The 25,702-nt window shown below is 43.1% G+C and overlaps 1 protein-coding gene across 2 annotated transcripts in view; it reads right to left on the minus strand.

Annotated features, from left to right (window-relative positions):
- Window positions 1–15,209: 15,209 nt before the first annotated feature.
- TIP1 (Ankyrin repeat family protein with DHHC zinc finger domain-containing protein) overlaps window positions 15,210–25,702 on the minus strand; it is a 54,044-nt gene continuing 43,551 nt past the window's right edge. For both annotated transcript variants that reach the window (XM_087374351.1, XM_087374350.1), the window contains exons 9-13: window positions 25,119–25,196; window positions 24,925–25,023; window positions 18,097–18,175; window positions 17,672–17,820; window positions 15,210–16,355 (exon numbers count right to left, since the gene is read on the minus strand). In XM_087374351.1, coding sequence (XP_087230477.1) covers window positions 15,951–16,355; window positions 17,672–17,820; window positions 18,097–18,175; window positions 24,925–25,023; window positions 25,119–25,196 — 810 coding nt within the window. In that variant the 3' untranslated portion in view covers window positions 15,210–15,950. The remainder of the gene's footprint in view (window positions 16,356–17,671; window positions 17,821–18,096; window positions 18,176–24,924; window positions 25,024–25,118; window positions 25,197–25,702) is intronic.

Below are 25,702 nucleotides of genomic sequence, written 5' to 3' on the forward strand. Positions count from 1 at the left end.
ACATAGATGACTGTTGTATGTACCTAAAGCTAACCACACAATTAATGCTCGTTCCCTCCTTTTCTCTCTCTCTAATGCTCTTGTCCATTATTGTTGCTCGCATTCCTGGAACGCCAACTCAACATGTAATAATCTAAGGTATGGGAAGACATGGTCCATAAATAATATGTATGGATTTCCTTAAAATTTTTCAAATATGCAAGTAAAAAATATATAAATTTCATGTCCCCCCTCCCATAAAATATAAGGTATGTATCTTAAAAAATATGCAAGATTTCAAGATTTGTACATATTTTTAATAGTATGTGAGACCCAATTAGAGAGGTCTTTTGGATGAGGGATTTTAAAATACACTCATCCTCTTTCAAATGAATATAACTTTTGCATGTGTTACCCAAATTTCAAAGTGTAAAGACATATTTTTAGCTCTTTTAATGTAGAGCACAACTATGTTAATTTGAATAATTTCTACGCATGGCATATATATATATATATTTTTTAAATTCATCTCATACTCAAGATTTTAATAGGTTTTCTCACTAAAGGGAGTTGGCACCCCAAGCCCGCATTATTCCACCTTTTCTCCCTCCACCTCCACACTTGTCCTCTTCCTTTTCTGCCCTTTCTTTTCTCCACAACATATTTTCCAACTTTGATATTTTGTTGAGTAAGGAAACATACTCAATTCAATGTTTTATGTGCGTAGTCATGCATAAGGCTGCAAACAACCATAGAGCACATGGACAAAAGTGCATTCAACAATGATTAAATAGCTCAAGTTATGTATTCCTTACCCCCCAAGATTGAATAATGTAAAGCATAAGGCTCTCCCTTCTAACCGGCCTTACCAACCTTACAAGGCATGTTCGTTTCTATGCTTCTCACAAAATACTAAAGCCCCAATACACATTGGCCTTGGATTCGAAATAGTACCAAGTTATCACACACACGAGAGTTCATGTATCTTAAGAATCCAACCCACAAAAGACATGTGACAATTTAATCATCAAATATCTAAATGCTTATGAAAAGCAAAATCAACAATGAAGACAAAAGGCTTAACATTTGAGTTTTAAATCAGATTCAGCTATGCTTTAGCGTCTCTGAAAAAATTATCAAGTTCTGACTACACATCCAGTTCACGTGAAATATAATACGAAAACTTTGAATGCTTAATTTTTCTTTTCCTTTCTTAGCTGAAAGAGTAAGGAGGGAGACATTTTGAAAGTGTTACCACCAAAGCAAGAGTTTGACTCACACAATGACTAGAGCCAAACATATAAAGGTAGCTTTGTACAAAATGATTATAATTAGCAAAATACACAAAAAAAGAATAGAGACCAATTGTGTGATATTGCTTGTCATAGTAATGATTGGACAAACTAATATAAAACACAATAGGTCTAATAAAAAGAATATGAAGATTGAACTGCATGTAGATGCTTGGTACATTTCCGTGCCATAAGTGAAGGATCTGTGAATAAATCGACCACCAAACAAAGAGTTTCAATTGCACAAGGACTAGATCCAAACCAATGAAGACAGCTTTGCCCAAAATTATTCAAACTAGCAAAAACTTCTGTAGTAGTTTTTGGCAAGACCTATGGAAAAAAAATGTCAAATGGCATCACAACGGTTACAAACGTAAAATTTGGACATTAACTGCTTGTAGATGCTAGGTACATTTCAGCTCCTGTAACAGACTATAAAATCGGTTTGTCAATGTCCAAACCACTTTGAAAAGGGTCACTTTTACAAGGGATCTTAGCAAGTGGTGCCTACTACAGAAACAAGCTGTGGTGATAGCTAGCTTCTGTTCTCTGCTCAATTAAATAAAGACACGAGGAGACCGACCAGGGTGAAATACAAAAGAGGTTACTGGGAGGGCACTAACACATCCCAGCACTCTTGAAACCTCTGATCTGCAAAACAAACTCACACAACGTGAGAAACTGAGCAGGCTGCTCACCACCCAACCATGACATCTACGGGATGTGATCCCGAATCAGGAGATGTCCCCTCCGAGCCACGAGCTGAGCTACTGGCATGAACTCCCTATCAGATCCAAACCAGCCTGGTGTCCCATACCACTAGGTGGTGCTGTGAAGCCTGGGATCTACCAGATCCAAACCAGCCTGGTGTCCCATACCACTAGGTGGTGCTGTGAAGCCTGGGATCTACCACTGGGCCTTGGGCTACGCTAAGATGCAGGCACGCATCCGCGACTCAATCCAGGATCAGACCTAGCACCTGGGAACGAAACTTGCTCCCATCGGCACACTGAGAACTGAACCCCCTGGGCCCCTTTTATAGACTTGGGCCCCAGCGCCAAAAATAGCGAAGACCTATAAATGGTTCGTACCCTTGCCACTCAACTCGAGAATCAAGCCTGCCTAGCTCTAAGCCTCCCCAGGCTACCTGAGCTAGTCTTGTGTACCCAGTACACGTCAAATACTAATCCATGCACATGACATACTCCCCCTCCTCTAAGAACTCACTCCTGAGTTCGCTAAAAAACCCAGAAATGTTCTTTGGAGGCTCTGTAATGTCTCCCATGTTGCATCCTCCTCAACACGATCCTTCCACTTGATCTTGTATTCCGTGATAGATCGATTACGAATCTATCTGTCACGAAATTCAAGAATACACTCAGGTTCGTGTGGAATAAAAGTCAAATCAGTAACTTCTATTATCTCGTGAGGAGAAACAAGTTGATCATCCGCACCCAAAACTTCTTTCATTCTACTGACATGAAAGACTGGATGGACTTTAACATCAGGAGGCAATTCGAGTCGATATGCAACTGGTCCAATTCTTTTAATGACCTTGAATGGGCCATAGTATCTGGGGGATAATTTCGGAACCAAACCAGTACTTAGGCTCTTGGATTCCTTAGGAATTCGCAAATATAGCATCGTTCCTTCAGAGAACTCTCTAGGTGAACGATGTCTATTAGCATAAAATCGGTCCCGATCTTGGGCACTTCTAATAGACTCCTTGGCAAACTACAACATTTCCTGCATGTCTAGCAAGAAGTTCTAAGCAGCATCATTTTGAATTCCTTTTAACCCAACCATAACTGGTGACTTAGGTTGAAACCCGTACATAAGCATAAAAGGACTGTAACCAGTACTAGAATGCTTTGCACTGTTGTAAGCAAATTCTATCATAGGTAGATAATCTTCCCATGAAGACTGTCTCTTAGATACATATGCCCGAAGCATGTCTTCAACCAACTGGTTAACCTTCTCTGTACTGCCATCGGATTGTGCATGATTCGAGGAACTCATACTTAGAGTAGTTTCTAACTTCTCAAAAACAAGTGTCCAAAAGTTACTTGTAAACTTTGAGTCCCTGTCACTGACTATGTCAGATGGCAAACCATACAGCTTAAACAAGTGGTCCACAAACTCGTGAGCCAGCTGAACAGCTGAAATAGTTGTTCTAGTAGGTAAGAATCTAGCCATTTTTGTCAAACGGTCGACTATGACCCAAATGGAGTCATGACCCTTGCGCGTTCGAGGTAAACCAGTAATAAAATCCATGGAAATACTTTCCCATTTATTACCTGAAATCTATAATGGTTGTAATAAGCCCACGCTTCTAAGGCGTTCTGCCTTAGTAACCTGACTAACCCGACAACCTACTACATAGTTCTCAATAAATGCACGCATCTTAGGCCAATAAAAGGTATGCTTCACAAGAGACAGAGTCCGATGTATACCCGGATGTCCAGCACTAGGAGCATCATGGCACTCCCAGAGAATCTTGGATTTAAGGTCCAGAACATCTGGCACACAAATCTTTTCATTCTGGAACAACAAGCCGTTCCTAATCATCCACTGACCTCCCGCCGCCTGTACCATAGGTGGCACAATCCCTGAGTCCTGGTCAACCATGGAGCTCCCATCCTGGACTCTCTGCCAATAAGAACTGAAATGACTATTAGTTGCGTATAGCCCTCTCAAGGATTGAAATAGGTATGAGGATATTTCCGTAAATGACAGAGCATTTACAAGCTTAACTCGACTTAAGGCATCTGCCACACTATTCAATGAACCCTTACGATAACGTATTTCAAAATCAAAATCTTGCATTAATTCTGCCCATCTAGCTTTCCGTCCCCTCATGAATTCCGATCCGTCACACACATACTTAATTGACTGATGATCAGTCAATACAAGGAACTTTGAACCATACAAGTAGTGTCTCCAAACCTTTAGGGCATACACTACAGCATAAAGTTCCTTCTCGAGTGTGGGCCAACGATATTGAGTGTCATCTAGCTTCTTACTCTCGAAAGCTACAGGTCTGCCCTCTTGGAATAGAGCTGCCCCAATCGCATAATCACTCGCATCGGCCTCTAGAACATAAGGCTGGGTAGGATCGGGTAATGCAAGAACAGGTGCTTCCTTGATAGAGAACTTCAAGGTTTCAAAAGCCTTGTTCATTGCATCATTCCAAGAGATCGACTGGGTAGACCTGCGTCCGCGACCTTTCAATATGTTTGTCAAGGGTGCCATGATATGTGAATAATCACGCACAGACTTCCATAGAAATACCGTAAATCCTAGGAAAGAACGAAGTTGTTTTAACAGTCTGAGGGATAGGCCATTCTAAAACCTTCTGGATACGATCCAGATCAATACTAATACCTTCAGAAGAAATCTTGTGTCCGAAGTAAATGATCTCCTTCATAAAGAAGTCACATTTACTCATCTTGGCATAGAGCTTATGATGTCTTAGAATAACTAAGACAATCCGGAGGTGTTCTATGTGATCCTCAAGTGTTCGACTATATACCAAGATGTCATCTAAGAACACTACAACAAATTTTTCCAGATATTCCCGAAACAAATCGTTCATCATCTGTTGAAATGTGGCAGGAGTATTGGTCAAACCAAAAGGTAATACCAGAAACTCGTAGTGACCATACCTAGTTCGAAATGCGGTTCTATCTATGTGTTTAGCATAGATACGGATTTGGTGATAACCCGTACGCAAATCAATCTTAGTGAAATAATTCGCTCCAGCCAAACGGTCTATCAGATCATCGGAACGAGGTAGAGGGTATCGATTCTTAATTGTCACTTTATTTAATCGTTTATAATCTATACACATTCTCCAGGTAGAATCTTTTTTCTTTCTTAAGAGGACACGGGCACCCCAAGGTGATTTACTTGGGCGTATATTGCCCATATTCAGGTAATCCTGGAGCTGTGAAGCTAACTCATCCTCCTCTACCTAACTCATCCTATAAGGTGGTACACTAATAGGTTGAGCCCCTGGGACTAAGTCTATGTAATGATCTACTGCCCGTTCTGGAGGTAAACCTTCCGGCAGTTGAGCAAGGAATACATCCTGAAAACTATCTAACAACATTCTCAATTCATGGTGTTCAAACACACTTAAATCATTTTTGTTTATTACAGAGACAAGAAATGAAGAAAGCGGAATCAAAACACACTGATAGACATCATAATGAGAAGTGTTTAATATATTCCGAAGCTGCATCGCAGATACAATAGGTCCCTGAGAAGAGAGAATTTTATCACACTGAATACAAAATTGGGTGTCCTTATCTACAAAAGAAAGTGTATGCTTCGTCCATCCAATCTGAATATTGTGGGTTTTAAACCACTCTATTCCGATTAACAAGTCTACATGCTCCAGGTGCATAACATAACACGTAAGAGCCCCTATGTAAGCTTGAATCCGGATAGGAAGCGCTTCAACCTTGCGATCCCAAAACTGCTTCCCAGCTGGAAGCTGCACCTCATAGGTGTGATCGCTAGGTACTGTGGACAGCCCCATCTTCTGCACAAATTTGTAATTAACAAAGTTGTGAGAGCTGCCCGGATCAAAGAGAATGTGAACCTGTTGGTCCATAACTTCTCCATAAACTCGGAAAAGATCATGAGAACCAAACAACGAAGTATTGAAAGTGCAATTACAATAAAGTGGGCAGGTAATGACATTTACAGAAATACCTGTCATCGAAACTTGGTTCGCTCCCTTGGCTTTGGTACCTAGACCCGCTGGAGCTTCGGTCCAAGCACTAACTTTTGATTCTTGCGCTTTGGACATTCATTCTTGGTGTGGCCCCGCTCCTCGCAATAGAAGCAACGTCCTTCTTTCTTAAGCTTCAATGTGCGAAGGAAACAGGCTCGACCATTCTTTGCCTGAGTCAAGTTTTTCTTGGAGGCATTGTCCGTAGACTTCGTCTCCCTGGTACCAGTCGTAGGCTGAAAGAACTTGCGTTTGTTCTTTCCACTCGTGTCGGAAACTGTAGTTGCTTTTGGACCGGCCATGGTATCATCATAAATACACGCGTAGTTCATGGCCTCTTGCAACGTCGTGCATTTATTGTTCTTTATTTGCAACTTGTACGAATCTGGCAAACCATCCACAAAGAAACCTAACGAGGTCACTGGATCCATCTTTGTGGCCCTGGTCTGCAGATCTCGAAACCTTTGAAGATAAACTTCAAATGACAAGTTCAGCTTTGACATATCGAGGGCTTTAAGCTTGCCAACGATATCATAATCGTCCTCCTCCTTCAGGAACTCCTTCCTGAAGACCCCTTCGAAATCTATCCATGTATCCGGCTTAGGTTGGAGTTCCTTCCACCATAGCAACGCTTTACCTGACATGAAACCGGCTGCAAGCTAGATTTTCTTCTCATCTGGGTACGGGTGGAACTGGAAGTGTACCAGCCACTTGTGTAACCAAGTGTCAACCACCTCCTTAGTTCGAGACTTTTGATCTCCTGAAAAAGGATCTGGAGTTATGTTCGGACCTAGCACTGAAGCCATGGCATCCACATGCGTGAGTGCCTGCACAGTGCTAGCCAGAAGGGTGAGTCGCCTGAATCCCTTGGAGTTGCTGTGTCAACCCCGCTCGATTCGCATTAACCTGCTCGAATTTTCCATCCAGAGTAGTGGTGAATTCACTGAAGGCCGCATTCGTAATCAGATCGTCATAAAGACCTTGGTCTTCCTCTCCCACAGGAGTGTAATCCAAATCCTGATCTCCCATGGTGAACTCAGGATTTGCAGAATCAGACATATCTGAAATCTGATTTGAACGAATATAAACTGAGAGAAATAACTAAGGGAATCGAAACTGAAAGGAGAGTGGAGCAGAGAAAAACCGTTCCAACAGATGCTGACGGAAGAAGATGCTGAAAACTGGCAAACCGCGGGCGCAATAAACCTGGAGACTTCCCCTTACTGAATTCACTGGAGGCTGCAATGTACGGAGATCTACAGTATCCGTACTGTACGGAATCCTCCTGGCCGTACAGGTGACGCAAATTGTACGGATTGCTGACGTGGTTGTACGGTTGCTGACGCGATCCGTACAATGGCTGACGTGGGCGTACGGTGGCTGACGCAGGTGTACGACAGCCTGATGCAGGTATACAACAGCCTGACGCATGTGTACGGCAGATGACGCGGGCTGTACGACAGCCTGTCGCAGGCTGTCCCGAATCCTGATGGCGCAGTCTAGACGTTAGGCAAGGAGGGCTTCTCGCAAGGCTGTGGTTGAGCTTGGAACCTTGTCCAACTATATAGGGAACAGGGCAGCCAAATTAGGAAGCCCTACTTCCAAAAAAGGCTCATCCTCCCAACTTTAGAGGGTGGTGCTTTTTCGAAAAAAACAGCACCTCCCACAGGATGGCCGCACCCTGTTCCTGCCCCTTGCGCCTCTCCCTGCCCTGGCCGAAAATCCTTCCAACCATGGCGCACCAACACAACCTCCACCTCTGCGTTCTCGATCCCCACGCAGCCCCGATCAGCCTCGATTTGCACACCCGCCACTCAGCTACTTTATCGCCTCTCCTTCCTACACCTCTGCTCTCTCCCAGCTATGCTCATCCCTCTCTCACCTCAACCCTTCAGGAATTCCGAAATCTAGACTCTCTCTTTCTCCTACCTTTTTTCATACATCCTGACCACCCCTGATAACCCATGAACCAACCAGAATTTGCAGCAGCAAGTTTTTAAATTTAGGACATACCTGGAGGAAGAAATCGTCCAAAGTACTCGCATCAGAAATTCCTACCTCAGGAGCTGGCTCTGATACCAACTAACACATCCCAGCACTCCTGAAACCTCTGATCTGCAAAACAAACTCACACAACGTGAGAAACTAAGCAGGCTGCTCACCACCCAACCCTGACATCTACGGGATGTGATCCCGAATCAAGAGATGTCCCCTCCGAGCCACGAGCTGAGCTACTGGCATGAACTCCCTGTGAGGGAAAGAGAGAGGGAGTGGAACGATGGAGACAGAGAGAGGGAGTCACAAGAAGTGTGGGTGTGTCAAAAAATGTGTTGAGCCACACCACAAACTCATAGGTTTTATTAGGATTAGGGATTCACCCTATGACTGTCTTAAGACAGTCATAGGGGTCATAACTTTTAAAGGGTGGCAATGTGCCTTTACCCCAACAACCTTCCACCTAAAGGCCAATGTGCCTAAAGGGGAGAAAAGAATAAAAATTACAGCAATATACAGTTACTGTATACAAGACCATAAAATAAGAATGGTCTCATCCTAATCCCATGATGTGGCGACAATGTGCAAACCGCTCTGTAGGCAAGCTCTTAGTGAGCAAATCTGCAGGATTATCATCAGTATGCACCTTCACAAGCTCAAACCGCTTGTCTTCCAGTACCTCCCTGATGAAATGGTATTTCACATCTATGTGCTTGGTCTTCTGATGAAAGACCGGATTCTTTGCCAACATGATAGCACTCTGACTATCACAATGCAAAACTAGCATATCTCCTATAATGCCCAAATCTCCCACCAGCCGAGTAAGCCATATTGCTTCCTTGCAAGCCTCAGTGGCTGCAACATATTCAGCTTCAGTGGTTGACAGTGCAATGCATTTCTGCAACCGAGACACCCATCATATAGCACCTCCTGCAAATGTGAAAATATAACCGGTAGTAGACTTCCGGTTATCTGCATTTCCTGCATAGTCTGAATCTGTAAAACCATGCACCAATGCGTCCTGCCTACCATATCATATGCACAAGTCTTTGGTACCCTTGAGATACCTCAAGACGCCTTTCACTGCTTCCCAGTGCCGCTTGCCTGGATTTTCCATATACCTGCTGATGACTCCCACCGCAAAAGCAATATCCGGACGAGTGGCAACCATGGCATACATCAAAGAACCAACTGCAGATGCATACGGAACCTTGGCCATCTCAGCCTTATCATCATCTGATCTGGGGCTGTCCTTACTGCTGAGTTTTAAATGTGGAGGCAACGGGGTACTAATAGACCTCTGCAGTACTTTGTCAATGTACTCCTTCTGTGACAGAAACAAAAGTCCTTTGGACCTGTCACGAATAATCCGCATACCAAGAATATGGTTTGCATCACCCAAGTCTTTCATGTCAAAAGACTTATGCAGTTGCTCCTTCAAAGCACTAATCTCCTGCTTAGATTTGCTGGCAATCAGCATGTCATCCACATATAGAAGGAGTAGCATCAAACTGCCATCCTTTGCCCGTTTGGTGTACAAGCAGTGATCAGTCTCACACCTATGATACCCTTGGGACTGCATGAAGGCATCAAACTTCTCGTACCATTCCCTTGGCGCCTGCTTGAGTCCATACAAGCTCCTCTTGAGCTTACACACAAGCTGCTCTTTCCCTTTAACAGCATATCCCTCTGGCTGACTCATGTAGATCTCATCATGGAGATCTCCGTAAAGAAAAGCAGTCTTCACATCCATCTGACATAAATCCATGTCCTCATGAGCAACAAGAGCTAACACTGCTCTCAAAGTAGTCATCTTGACTATAGGGGAAAAGATCTCATCAAAGTCAATGCCCTTCTCCTGCTTAAATCCCTTGGCAACCAATCTGGCCTTATACCTCGGTAAAGCATTTGAATCCACTTTGACTTTGTAAACCCACTTGCATGGCAAAACCTTTCTGCCTGCAGGTAGCTGCACCAAGTCCCATGTATCATTTTGAAGTAGGGAGTCCATTTCTGACTGCATGGCTTTCTCCCACTTCCTTTTCTCTATTCTTTCCATAGCTTCCTTGAAGCTGGAAGGCTCACCACAATCTGTCAGCATGATAAAATCAGCCACATTATTGGCTCCTGGAACAAACCTGTCAGGAGGCCGTTGTACACGGGTGCTCCTCCTAACAAAAAGCTCCGTATTAGGCTGCTGTCTAGCCTGTTCGTCATGCATGACGAGTCGCTCTACCACCATATTTGGCTATCCTACAGCGCCATTTGCTGGCATATCTAGTGGTGCATCATTGGCAAAATTGTCTGGCTAATTTTCAGCCTGTATACCCTCTTGAACAGGGTTATCTACAGCATCCTGCTGCTGCATATTAATGGGCATTCTTTGCTGTCTGACATCATCTTAAACAACCCTTCTGTATTCCACAGGTTGCACGGGTTCTTTGTGTACACTATCCTCTTTAAAGATGACGTCATTGCTGCGTATAATCTTCCGTTTGATAGGATCCCATAACCTGTACCCCATTTCACCTTCGTCACCGTAACCCATGAAGATGCATCTGAAAGACTTTGGCTCCAGTTTGGTGCGCAATTCTTTGTGTACATGAGCAAAGCACTCGCAGCCAAACACACGTAAGTGCTTATATGAAGGTGGCTTGCCAGACCACACCTCCTCTGGCACTTTCAACTCCAAAGCCTTGTTCGGCGACCTGTTAATTAGGTGAACTGCTGTTTGCACGGCTTCTACCCAAAAGCCATGGGGCAATGCAGCATAAGACAACATACATCGAACTTTCTCTTGAATAGTTCGATTCATCCGCTCACTCACACCATTTTGAGATGCATTATGAGGGGCTGTGAGTTCCTGTTTAATGCCCTTAGCTTCGCATAACTATACAAAAGCATGTGACACATACTCACCCCCATTATCGGATCTGAGGCATTTTCAGCCTGCGTCCTGTCCGATTCTCAACCAGAGCGACAAACTTCTTGAAGGCATCTAAGGCATCGCTCTTATGCTTCAAGAAATAGACCCACACTTTGCGTGTGGCATCATCAATAAAAGTAATGAAATACTTTGCACCCCCTAGTGATAGCTGTGGCATCTCACACAAATCAGTGTGCACTAGATCAAGCGGTGCTCTATTCTAGGGAGTTCTCCTCTTATGAGGAGTCATAGAATGCTTTCCAAAAATGCAATGATCACAAGTAGGCAAATCTGAAAATGAAAGAGACAGCAGATAACCCAAACATGACAGTTCTTGCATTCCTTTAACGGACATGTGTCCCAACCGGCTATGCCACAATGAAACCTTCAGCAGCTCGGTTATGGCAACAACATGATTACCTACACTGGAAACATAAAGAGGGTACAAGGTATCACTCTTATAACCCTCAGCCACTACAACCTGGCCATCAGTAATCACCCAGTTGGAATCTCCAAATGTGGTGTGGTAACCACTGTCATCCAACAAGCCAGTGCTAATCAAATTTTTATTGATTTGCGGCACATGGCGAACACCATCAAGCATAAATATGTGTCCATCAGGGAATACTATCTGTATACTGCTAATCCCTGCAATCTGACATGCATAGTTCCCAAGGTGAACAACTCCATGAGTACCTATGTAGGAAGTAAACTACTCCCTATGAGGCGTAACATGAAAAGAAGCACCTGAATCCAAGAGCCAGGTGTGCATGTCATGGCCATCAACAGCCAATGTATGTGCAATTACAGCAGAAGAACATAATACATCATGTCTGTCACTGTCACTGTCCTCTGCTGCAACATTAACTGCATCCAAGTCATCTGCCTTGGCCTTGCCTTTGCCTTTGCTTCCACTGCCTGCATCCTTTGTCTCAGCCTTCTTGGCTTTCTGATCCCGTATAAACTTGAAGCACTTGGACTTCACATGTCCCTTCTTGCCACAGTAAAAGCATTCAATATCCTTTTTGCCACGGGACTGACTGCGGGATTTGGACTTGCCAGCAGATCTCCCCTTCTGCTGAGTCCTACCTCTTTCCTGTACCTACAAAGCATTGGAAGACTTGCTGCCCGCATTATTCTTCCTGCTCATCTCCTCCATAAGGAGAGAGCTCTCCACATCAGCATACATAAGAGTGACATTTGAATTAGACAGGGTTGTCTTAAAAGTGTCCCAACTCTCAGGGAGGATACACAACAAGAAAGTAGCCTTGAACTCCTCATCAAGGTTCAATCCCTGTGCGATAAGCTGTGTAAAGATGGCATTGAACTCACTCAAGTGTGAGGTCATAGCTGTACCTTCCTTCATGCGAAGGTCGACAAGCTTCTTCAACCAATAAACCTTATTGGCTGAACTCTTTTGGGCATACAACTCTTCTAGCCTCTGCCATAGGCCATAAGAGGTCTTTTCTGCCTGAACATTGAACACGAGAATCAGTGAGAGTAAGCATGATAGCAGCCCTTGCGGACAAATCAAGCTCCTCCCACTCATCATCTGCCAACCGAGATGGCTTGACACCCTTCACCCTTATGGGCTTAGAAATCTTCTTTAGCAGAAGTACATTCAAACACTGTTCTGCCCATAATGCATAATTGTGTGCCCCTTCCAATTTCTTTATGTTCAGTATTGAAGATTCACTTCCCCCTGATGCCATATCAGATAAGAAAAGTGCCTGACTCCCTGTAAGTCAAAAATGACTAAATAAAATTCTGATTTCTCAGAAAACCTGCTCTATCAAGAGCCAGGAGCACTCACAATAGTGTTGTTTTTTACTGTCAAAAAATCTGCAGCAAAACAGAAAATTTTTCCTCCAATCACTGTACCTTCTGACACACTGTACCGTGCTCAAATAGGCATAAAACAGTAACTACAGAATGCTACAGCTGTTCCACAAGTGCTTTATCAGTGCATCATCATTTGACGAAGCACAAAACACTGCTGTCCTGGACACTTCTCCCACCTCAGATGAGGTATTGCACTGATTTTATATGCATAAACCACTTGTCATACACTGTTTTGTCCACTGAAGAAGGCTCCAAACACCTCAGCCTGCTGTCACAAAACCTGCAACAAAGTATGGGACAAATCCCAAACAATCACCCTTCTGCCAAGGGGATAAAAGACATCTGAAGTTCTCAAACAGTAACTCAAGTGCTCACAAGCAAAATCTGGGCAAAAGCCCCTTGATTTGACACCTGTACCAAGTGAAAAACACCTCAATACTAAGGTAGCATACAAAATACAGTTCTCTAGCACAATCACCTGATAATGTGATGCATAAACTGCCCTGTGTACACAGTAACAACACAGATCCCAACGTACAAACACTGAAGAGAATCTTTTGAGCACTGTCAACAATGGACAGTTAGGGACCGAGTAAACTCGATGCGCCCTGGCCAAGCGTGGCTCAACTGAGATTTTCAAAGTGTCGTACACAAAATGTGACCTGCAAGAAATGTCACTGAGTACACTGCGGAAACAAGACCAATGTGAGCACCCTGGCTCCACACTGCCTCAAGGCATACACTGCATACACTTCCAGGCAAAAGCCCTTTGAAATTGTCACCCGAAAACTGAGATTTGCACTCCGCAAAAGCATAAAAGCCCTCTGCAAATTAAGGCATCTGACCTTCCCGAAACAAAATAATTGTGCAACCACCACACATTGTGGCACTAGTCACCTCAAGCACGAGGGACACGAGTGTACTTGCTGTACCTCAAACACAGTTTTAGAACTGAAAAATTCCAGGAATGCCGAGCAGAGTGCTCTTTTCCTTCTTCCAAAAAAAAAAAAAAATGTGCCTGTTGTACCTTCTCTACCTGCGCAGGGTACCTGCTGTACCCTGTACCTACAAGGGCACGGATCTCCCAAAAAAAAAATTTTAATTTTTGTACCTGCCTGTCGAGGCATCCGTACAGCCGCGTCTGTACAACTGGTACGGTACGATTGCCTGTACGGCTTCCGTACAACCGGTACGACTGGCCGTACCTGTCGCGACTGCTGCCTTGCAACCGATCGACTGGCTGCACGCGGCCGGTGCTGTGCGTTACGCGCGCTGGCTACGCCCGCCTGGTAGGCTGCGACCGCTGGGTAGCGGATAGCAGCTAGCGACACTGCTGCAGCTATGGCTGCCCGCGCAAATGCTGCGTGCGGCTGCTCCTGGGCGCTGCTGCCCTGCTGGCTGTTGAGGGCACGAGGCCCGAGGGGAGAGGAAGGGATAGAGGGAGGGGTAGACCGGAATGAGAGGGAGAGAGTGGCTCTGATACCACTTGTGAGGGAAAGAGAGAGGGAGTGGAATGATGGAGACAGAGAGAGGGAGTCACAAGAAGTGTGGGTGTGTCAAAAAATGTGTTGAGCCACACCACAAACTCATAGGTTTTATTAGGATTAGGGATTCACCCTATGACTGTCTTAAGACAGTCATAGGGGTCATAACTTTTAAAGGGTGGCAATGTGCCTTTACTCCAACACTCCCTATCAGATCCAAACCAGCCTGGTGTCCCATACCACCAGGTGGCGCTGTGAAGCCTGGGATCTGCCACTGGGCCTTGAGCTATGCTAAGATGCAGGCGCGCATCCGCGACTCAATCCAGGATCAGACCTAGCACCTGGGAACGAAACTTGCTCCCATCGACCCACTGAGAACTGAACCCCCTGGGCCCCTTTTATAGACTTGGGCCCCAGCGCCAAAAATAGCGAAGACCTATAAATGGTTCGTACCCTTGCCACTCAACCCGAGAATCAAGCCTGCCTAGCTCTAAGCCTCCCCAGGCTACCTGAGCTAGTCTTGTGTACCCAGTACACGTCAGATACCAATCCGTGCACATGACAGGCACAGAATAGGCACGCCAATGAGACCAGGAAACAAAGGCGTAGAAAATCTAGAGCCTTTCTATTATTCTTTTTCCCCGTTTTTTTAGATGACTCTTTTATTGTTTTGGGGGAGGGGGTAGAGATACTCAAACCTCCCAACGGGCACAATGGTTAGCAAACTGTATTATTCAAATTTTGCACACAAATTGAGTTTTCAAATTCCTTCAAGTGATACACCATCTTAGTTGGTTAGAGCCATCGTAAAAGAAGTCCTTGAATTATTTCATGTTGCGAGAAGTACAAATACATTAATGAATAATTTACACAATGCGAAAATACATTTCAGTCTTCAAGAGGTAAGGGATCTTGCTCAAATGAGCTTTGGTGCCTTACCCTAAAATCACACTGTCAAGGGTCCAAAACACTATGTAGAGGACCACTTTCACAGAGGCCTTGGTAAGGAGTACCACAAAAAGAATTGAAGAGAGACCATAGGCACATAGATAAGGCATTACAATAGCAAATAGAATGAGAATAAACAGGAAAACTGCATGCGTCAACAAATATGAAACCGACACCTGCACAAAGGGGCTTAATAGCTTTCATCTGACGAGAAAAAAAAAATGCAGGATGGAATATCAGATATCAGAATGTCTCAAAAAGGGGTTGTTAATTGTGTCTTTCCGCCTTGTTCTGACACTTAACAACCCCTTTTTATTGATAGTGGGCTGTAAGAGAGAAAGAGAGAGAGACTCTGGCATCATGCTCTCTGTGCAACACATCACAAGGCCACATGAACAAATCAAGGCCGGTTGTGGAAAGTAAGGGAGGAGTTCCTATAACAAGGGACAATGATCATATCATACTATGGACAAAGTATGAGGTTGTACTTTCCTTCACGATGACCTTAGGCGTCCTGTAGGCTCCCACCTGTGACACTCGGTAGATTTGATGTAAAGTAAAAACTTCACCAAAGTCCAAAAACCCAGAAGCTTACGCTAACATTAGAGCATTAGTGATACATCATAAAGAGCAGTGTGGAGCAATCATAACATCTTCCCCATTCCATCAATAGGCAAAGCCATCAGATTGCATTTGCCCTGCAATGGCAAAGGCATCATCCATAACACCATATCTGAAATTCAATCTCATGTTGGACGTGTGTAATGAGAACCTGGATTATTACGCATCAACCCCAACCCTAGGCCTACTGGTGTAGCACCATTTTGTCCATGGGTGTTGCTATGGTTACATCCTGATGAATGTTGATGACCCCTTGCACCACCTGGGCTCACTCCATTCGCAGCAGTGGTATCTTGATTGGATGCACTAGAAGGCCCAGACCTTTGCATCAGCTGCACCGTACCCATCCCATTCTGCTGTAAGGGCTGCCAGGGAACTTCAACATCCTCATTATATCCATGTAGCAGGAAATCACTGCAATTCTTATTTAAACCATAATCATACGGGTTGTAAAAACGGCCATCTGGACCCTTCAGGTAGCTGTAGCGCATGGCATTTGTCAGCTCATTGGTGGTGATGTTTCGGGCAATCTGCAGGCATGGGGGAGTGCATTAGTTTTAAATGAGGTTTAAAATATCCAAGTAAAATACAAGCAGAACTGAAATACATCAGTTTAAAACTACTAAGAAAGCCCAATTGAACTAACGTCCATCAAAATTTTCCATTGATACTACCATTTTAAAAAAATCTGCTTGAATAAATTAAGGTCTCGGAGATTCATATTTCTTGTAATTGGCACATGTTAATGCCTTTCCCAACTTTAGGACTCTTTCAGCACTTGAAACAAACACGCTTATGAACCACTTTTTGTTCTTAATACAGTAAGCGGATCCCTGGAAATGATACGGGAAAGTTATCCCTTACCAGGAAACCTTAATGATGGACACAGATTCAGAGCATAAAGCCGCCATACATACAACAAGAAGTACGTTATGACGTTCCTACTTGAGTTACCAACTCCCAAAACACATGTCAGGCTGCATCATAGACATGAAACAATATACTATTCTTTTTGCTATACATAGACCAACATAATCAGTTCCTATCATTCTCTGGAGGCCAAGGGAAGACTCCAATAGATGTGTATGAATTGGGAACTGTGCCCAAACCCACCTTGTAAAACTAGCACAAATGGCTTGACCTTCGTGTTAATCCCCTCGAGGATGTAAACTATGGATGTACACAACGCCTACCTACTATGACATCCCCACGGACTTGGGCAGTGCCCAACAGTAGCAAAATCATTCCATTCCCATGAGCACGGGCCCACCAAAGTATGTGTATACAAACACAGACACAAACACGTGCATGCATGTTCATGATTTTTTTATCATTGGATGCATCCCAAGCTCCCTCACTCAGTTAAAGTCCCAACAGTGAATCTGAGAGATTTGAATTATTTTCCAAGGCGTCTTTTGATTGGGTAGGGCTTAAATATGACCATGTTTGGATCTCACAAAAACACTTGATGATTTCAAACCTTTCTACGGAACTACAGTCAAAAGTCATCTGCAGTTTTGCTTGCATTCATTGGATATGAAGTAGACTGAGTCACCCAAAAAAAGGGAGCATGGGTGTCCACTAGCACTACCTTCAGGTTTTCAAGGGAGACAACCCAAAAATAATTCAAAACAAAAAAAGAAAACAAGACATCCAATAAGCATCTAGATATGCCAAAGCATTCAAAATTAGAAATGCTTCCAGATCAAATGAGCCATTCGATTGCAATACCACTACCTAGAAGTTCGTGCTAATACACATAAAAACTGCAATACTAGTAATGCCTCATGCTCGTGTAAAAAAGCAATCACGTATCAAAGTGTATCATGTCCCATGAAAACTTTACCTGTGTTGCCTGCATTCCTGTCAATGTTGCCACACCAATAAATATAAAGACATCAGCAATAAGAAATGCTAATGCGCCAGCATGATGAGTTGCAACATAACCAATCCATGCTCCAAATGAAGGGGGAGCATACGGGTCAGTCCACAGCCCTGCAAAAGTACAAAAGCATACATGTCCACCTTAAGTTCATGTGTTGCATTGCTTTGAAAGGAACACCAAAAGGCGGCTTGTACAAAGATAGGATATGATATATTCCACTACACTGACAGAATTACAGCCCCACTGGTCCACTACATGCCCCCTCCCCCACCCCTTGAAAAAAAGAGCAAAATTTTAAGGAAAATATTGAAATGCTAAAAGTTAAAGTGAATACTGAGAGAGAGAGACAGAGAAGCCACATTGGGGAAAAGCATAAAATGCCGTACTTTGAATAGTTATAACTCCACTGAGAAGCATGGCAGAGCTCTCCAAACAAAGAAAAATGAAAAATTCCCACTTATTCAGCTGCATTCAATTCACAAGGGCAAGTTAGAACCAGAAGATATATTTGCAAGTGCAGCCCAAGTAATGCAGACAAACACTTGATAATGCTAAATATTCTTGGTGAACGAAAGGTTAACAGTTTTTCATTTTTACTTTTTTGTGGAAAAAGAGAGAACTTATATGAAGTATATACCTAGATGAATCCAAGACCATCACGCATAGCAGGGACTAGCTACTATGGCATCCCCACTGACGTCATCAGCGCCCAACAGTGGGTGTAGACCATAGTATAAAAGTATGCTCTCACACATACAAATCCACACACCCACACATACTTGAGCATCCATTTATACAAAGTCTTCGTACTGAGTTTCTGTCGGCACTCCGGAGGTGAAGGGCAAACTCAGCCATGACGAAGGCTAGCACTAAAGGAGAAGGCTAATCAAAAAGTAGTCCAAATCTCTTCATTCAAGCTACAACTGCTTGTCAAGTCTAAACGATTTCATTTTAGTCTCTCCCAAACGAGCATCTAAATCTAAATCTAGCTGATAGGGCAACGCACCATTTCAGATAGAAAGAATTATCGCAATACCAGCAGGCCGCAACTTGGACGAAAACTTCACAAGGTGAAATTTGCATGTCCGCTAATACGGCAGAAGCATATACCTAGATGACTCCAAGAACATTCCCAAACTCATCCTCTAAAAACACAACATAGTGCAGTTTCAATCTCACAAGAGTCACTCATAAGATTGAAAACCATAAACTCCATCACGCATAGCAGGGACTAGCTACTATGGCATCCCCACTGACGTCATCAACGCCCAACAGTGTGTAGACCATAGTATAAAAGTATGCTCTCACACATACAAATCCCCACACCCACACATACTTGAGCATCCATTTATACAAAGTCTTCGTACTGAGTTTCTGTCGGCACTCCGGAGGTGAAGGGCAAACTCAGCCATGACGAAGGCTAGCACTAAAGGAGAAGACTACTCAAAAAGTAGTCCAAATCTCTTCATTCAAGCTACAACTGCTTGTGAAGTCTAAACGATTTCATTTTAGTCTCTCCCAAACGAGCATCTAACCAAAAAAAGAGAACCAGGATAAACTCTTGTGAGAACCTCATACAAAATGATGCAGTAACAAAATGTCACAACCAATCCAGAGAATAGAAATGCCATGAAGCCCTATGGCCGCGTATGTGAAAAATGAACTGTGGTTCCTCTTCCTCATAAAGGATGCTCTCCTGCCCACAGAGAAGCCCTGAATCCTACTTCAAGTGGCCATGAGAAAGGTTAAGTTTCACCACCTGCCTATCAAAGACGAGAATCCTAGTATGCAACACCCCATCGCATCTATAGGAGACACCCAACTCTATGAGATTTTTGCTATTAACTTGCAAAAGGTCTCGCTGCTTGTATTCTATTCACTAAGGTTTGATTCAGAATCTTAGATGCGGATGACTCTCATGCGTGATTCCTAACATATCATAGGATTCCCGTTCCTGGAAATTGACCTTTTCCTGACCCAATAAATGGACCGAATCCTAGGGTCTTTTATGCATACTTCTTCAGGCTTCCACCAGATGATATACACTAGTAGGTACTAGCAAAGGCTGTAATAACCCTATCATATCATAATTCGCTTTTTGAAGATCGTGCAAGAGTTACCATATGAGTGCACATCTTTCCTTATTTGTGGCCAATAGAATCTCCTCAAGTTGAGCCAAAGTTGTTCCTCTATAGCCTACAAAAGGTGAATTATTCCATTTTTCTAGTCACAATTTCTTCTTTGGTTCCATAAATAACCAACCCTGATATAACAATATTTTTGTCCATAAGCTTAGCCGAATTGTATAAAATTTGAATCATCCTTGTAGCATCTTTCATCCATTCTAATTTCTCGTGCAGAGGTGCTTCAATTGAAGTCATTTGAGATCTTGACGAAAAAGCATCTGCAACTTTACCTTTCCTTAATTGTGCTGAATCTAAAAAGTGAAGGCATTCAGTTCCAATGGCACCGGATCACGGAAGGTATATCATTTTTTGGATGTGAGATTTATAGATCACTTTACTAATCTCCATTTCACAATTTGACAATGAAAGGAATGGTTTTCAAATGAGGGAACAAGGAAAAGCCAGATAGCGCCCCTTCATTTCTTTGCCTTGTGCAGCACTGTGGACACTCGAGAGTTTCTGGTGTGGTAAGATTCTATGCCCGTATGAATTCTTGCCTGTCCATGGATTGTAGTTGGTAAAGATCTTTCCCATGTCACGCAAAAATGACAGGTTCTACCACCGCTGAGCGTAAATTAAGGCTGCCTGTAATTGGCCATAGAGGCTGTGGAACAAACAGAATGTGCAGATTGGAGCACCTGTCTACAGGCGATCAGTTAAAGAGAATACTTGTTTCTTTCAACTTACCAGCTGACTTCAAGGCAGACTTCTTTGAATTTGATGTTCAGGAGATGAACAAACTGTTTTCTGCAATGAAAACTGATGGATTCTTGTCAAAGTTTAATTGTGCCTGTGTTGAACTCTCCTGATTGGCTTGCAGGTCACTCAAGACGATCATCCCATAATATTTCACGATGATTTGATCATTGTAAAAGAACAGGTCTGTTCTCCGGAATTTTTTGCAACAGATTTTAATCTTCCCCTTCGTTGACGAAGTTAGCTAACTTAATGCCTTTCTATTGCAGGATCAAACGTTCTCTTGGCATATTGGCAAACTGACACTTCAGGATTTCTTGTCTATAGGCTCTCAAAAGAATGAAAAGACGGTATGAAGGTCCTGCCATCTCTGCTGCAGGTTTCAATACCTTTGATCATGGTGTATAAGCGATGTTCAGATTTCTTCATAGATACTCAAAAGTCAACAAAGTTGTGAAAAGAGGCATTACAACAAAGTATTTTAACTGAGTTTGTAGGGAAGCCTCTTATGCCCTAGCTATATAAGTTGTGAGCTTTCTATTCTTCCCTCTCCGTGGCTTGCCCACGGGTTTCCCACTAGTACTAATGATCACCTGTCATTTGCATACATTGCATCCCCTTTGCTGCATTCATGTAGGCTGCTACTTTAAAAAGTCTTCTCGTGAAAAGGCTTCTCATGCTATGAAAACATCCTTGCCCAATGGCTGGTGGTAACGACTCCAGGCCCCTACATCCTAGATTTTCAAGCGGGATTGCCATTAGAGTACCCTTAACTCAAGCAGCCAAATTGGTCAACAGGCAAAAAGAAGACATTTCTTGTTGGGATGTTTCTTTTCTCAACAGTTACTAAGAGAATGTTCAAGGAAAATATCTTGCATATTTCCTTTATTCGATGCTTACTGTCCATGCCAAGGACACTGGCATGGCCAATTTAATGTTAACAATCCATCTTACTCAACAGCATACCACAAGGACCACTTCCTCAGCATGAGATTCTCCCATGATTCACACCTCATATTTATGTACAGGTATCTATCCAAATTCGTTGTACCTTGTTTAAGACTTGTGTTTTCAATATCACACGGGAACAGAAACAAAATTGACAAATTCTTATTGGAACTAACATAGAAAAAGGTGCCAATTGGATGTTATGCATGCCTTACTTGTCAACCTATTACCGACTTTTGAGCACATATACTTCATCCATGCGAAAAGGACATGAAGACAGACAATAGACAAGTACAACACTATATAGTGTGTCACTAGACTCCAGAAAGTCACAATGTCTATGGGATATCTCCCAATATGACACGTGGCATGTCTAGGACACACTAGACTATAAAACCACTCCTAGACCACCTAGAATACTCATTTTAGACTCACTTTGGCTTCATATTGCAACAAGACCTACCTATCCATACTTCCATGACTTGGGACATATGTCATATCTTAACTCCGTCACTTTGTTTGACACAGGACACAACATAGTGCAGTCACCCAACCAATTTGGGACATATGTCATATCATGAATCAATCACTCTGGGCGGAGGACACAACATGACACAGTCACTCGCCAACTTGCACAATATGGCATATCATTACTCAGTCACTCTAGGTGCAACAGAACAGCAATCACCGTACAAGCTTTGGAACACAGACATCTCATGACTCAAGTTGGTTTTCTACCCATGTGGCCAGAAGACGTTGAAAGAAGACGTGTGTCAATATCCACACTTTCTCTCTCTCTCTAAATGCATCCTCTCTCTAGACACTCTCTCTCTCTAGAAAACTTTATCTTACTCTCTCTAGAAAACTTTCTCACCCTCTCTCTCTAGATGCACTCTCTCTCTAGACACACATAGTCTCTCTAGACACACACAGTCCCTCTACTAAAACTCCCCTCAGGATGACGAAGAAGGAGAAGCGAGGATGACGAAAATGAAGGTGCAAGGAAGAAGGAGAAGGCCTCCTCATCTCCACTCCATACACGAGTTGTTAGACCCGTCGTAACGACTCGTGTATGGAGTGGAGATGAGGAGGCAATGACATGGCAATGCCACATCAGCGAATGCCCCTTCTAGGCGCTATCTCAACCCAACCTTAGTTTTTCAAGAGAAACTCTTGCAGCTTCATCTTCGTCATCCTCCCTTCTCCTTCTTCCTTGCACCTTCATCTTCGTCATCCCTTCTCCTTCTTCCTTGCATCTTCATCGTCATCCTCCCTTCTCCTTCTTCCTTGCACCTTCATCTTCATCATCCTCGCTTCTCCTTCTTCGTCATCCTCCCTTCTCCTTCCTCCTTGCACCTTCATCTTCCTCATCCCCCTGCGAAATCTATGAAATTGATTTCAGATGATTTAGTATTTTCATTCTTGATGTAAAATGGTTTAGAACTAAACACCTGTTCAGGAAACACTTTTTCCCAATACATTGCTTCAAACTACAATTATGAATTCATGTCACCTTCAAATAATCTTTTAGCTTGGACACAAACTTATCTTCATTTCATACACCTAGATGAATCCAAGAACATTCCCAAACTCATCCTCTAAAAACACAACATAGTGCAGTTTCAATCTCACGAGAGTCACTCATAAGATTGAAAACCATAAACTCCATCACGCATAGCAAGGACTAGCTACTATGACATCCCCACTGACGTCATCAACGCCCAACATTGGGTGTAGACCATAGTATAAAAGTATGCTCTCACACATACAAGTCCACACACCCACACATACTTGAGCATCCATTTATACGAAGTCTTCGTACTGAGTTTCTATCGGCACTCCAGAGGTAAAGGGCAAACTCAACCATGACGAAGGCTAGCATTAAAGGAGAAGGCTAATCAAAAAGTAGTCCAAATCTCTTCATTCAAGCTACAACTGCTCGTGAAGTCCAAACGATTTCATTTTAGTCTCTCCCAAATGAGCATCTAAATCTAAATCTAGCTGATAGGGCCATGCACCATTTAAGATGGAAAGAATTATCGCAATACCAGCAGGCCGCAACTTGACGAAAACTTCACAAGGTGAAATTTGCATGTCCGCTAATACGGCAGAAGCATATACCTAGATGAATCCAGGAACATTCCCAAACTCATCCTCTAAAAACACAACATAGTTCAGTTTCAATCTCACGAGAGTCACTCATAAGATTGAAAACCATAAACTCCATCACGCGTAGTAGGGACTAGCTACTATGACATTCCCACTGACGTCATCAGTGCCCAACAGTGCGTGTAGACCATAGTATAAAAGTATGCTCTCACACATACAAATCCACACACCCACACATAGCTGCTATGACATCCCCATTGATGTCATCAGCGCCCAACAGTGCGTGTACACCTTAGTATAAAAGTATGCTCTCACACATACAAATCCACACACCCACACATACTTGAGCATCCATTTATACAAAGTCTTCGTACTAAGTTTCTGTCGGCACTCCGGAGGTGAAGGGCAAACTCAGCCATGACGAAGGCTAGCACTAAAGGAGAAGGCTAATCAAAAAGTAGTCCAAATCTCTTCATTCATCTTTAACATACACGAGTTATAGTTCAATTGTGTACTTATATATCCGTAAAATACAAGACCTAATTTTCCTTGTTATCTATCAACATCGTCTTTATCTCCCTGAGTCTCAAGAGGCGGAGCAACTGGGCGATGAGATGGAGACGCATCATGGGGCCTTTTCTCAGTCGAGGTTTCTTTCCGACGCAGGGTAGGAGGATAATTCCCGATCAGGAGCAACTGGCAGTGCTTCCTATGATAAGTTATACGTCCATCTACATATTCATGAATCTAGGGACTTTCACACACGTTCGAGTACCAAAGAATCAGTCTCAGTGAGAGATAGACACTTACTAGATAAGTATATATATGTACTGGTTATACGTTCACATGAGTACTCTAACAGGGCCATAGTGAGATAAAAAGCTATGGCTGGACATTATATACAGCACTAATCTGTGTAGAAACCCAGTTCAAAATAAACTTATAAAAATTCACTTCAATAATCATTTTAAACAAACCTACTGAATAAATACCGCTCTCAATGGAAGGCCAGACTATTTCATGCAGAAGGCAAAACAGTACTCGTGCAATATTCAATGTCTTGGAGGATGCTAATTTCACAAACTTTATTAGCAAATGTGTTCACTCTTTTGACTCAAGAAGCTCCTTGAGACACACATCAGTCACGTTGTGCGATCCAGAAACCAGAAAATACAACATGATTCTCTAGATCTCTGGTACTAAAAAACCTGACAGCTTTTCTCTTCATTTCCTGAGACGTGCATTACATCAAATGACCATCCACAAAAACCTTACCTTACCAACACAATTTGAGATCCATGGGCAGTGATGGTCGAATTGTGCTACACATCTATTACACGAGGAGCAGTGCTTGGACCGTAGAGGCCTTACTATCTGTCCATTCAGTAAAAATGCATGAATAAACAATGACAAAAGACATAAACTTGCACTCTTGAATAGACACAAACAATTTCATGGCATGGAAGCACCTTGCAAGTTGGACACAATTGAGACCAATGCCCTGCCCAAAGAGCCGGATTGCTCAGTTCACTTTTCAACAAAGGTTGCTGTAATAAATAAAGACAATATCACTTGTAAGCAAGAAGTCTATAGCATCCACTTCATATCTCAATTTCAAGACATTCCCATAGCACAATCCATGGCTGTTTCTTTTACCAGCCTGCAATGAATCTGTTTGTCAAACCCTTGTAGACATGAAACTGAAAATGCAGCAAGTAACTGCAAATGCACAATGGCTAAAATGAAAAGCATACAACTGAAAATGCAGCAACTAACTGCAAATGCACAATGAAAGCAACTAACCGCAAATGCAAAATGAATCCCAAATAGAATAAACCAACTCAGGAGGTGTGGAGGTGAGGAACCAGTGGCTTCTCATAGAAGCCAAAGCTTCAACCCCATCTTACGTGGCACACTGACATAATGTGCCCAATCACAATGCACCAGAGATATGCACTAGATGCACTAGTTGCATCCGATTGCTTGCCCTAGGGTGAGTGAGATGGTGAGTGAATGTTTGTGTGGCACGTGGCAAAGCCACACCAAATAGACT

This window comes from Dipteris shenzhenensis, chromosome 5 (assembly GCF_047967505.1).
Source record: "Dipteris shenzhenensis isolate YYH24624 ecotype China chromosome 5, Dip_SZ_1.0, whole genome shotgun sequence".
NCBI classification, from domain to species: Eukaryota; Viridiplantae; Streptophyta; class Polypodiopsida; order Gleicheniales; family Dipteridaceae; genus Dipteris; species Dipteris shenzhenensis.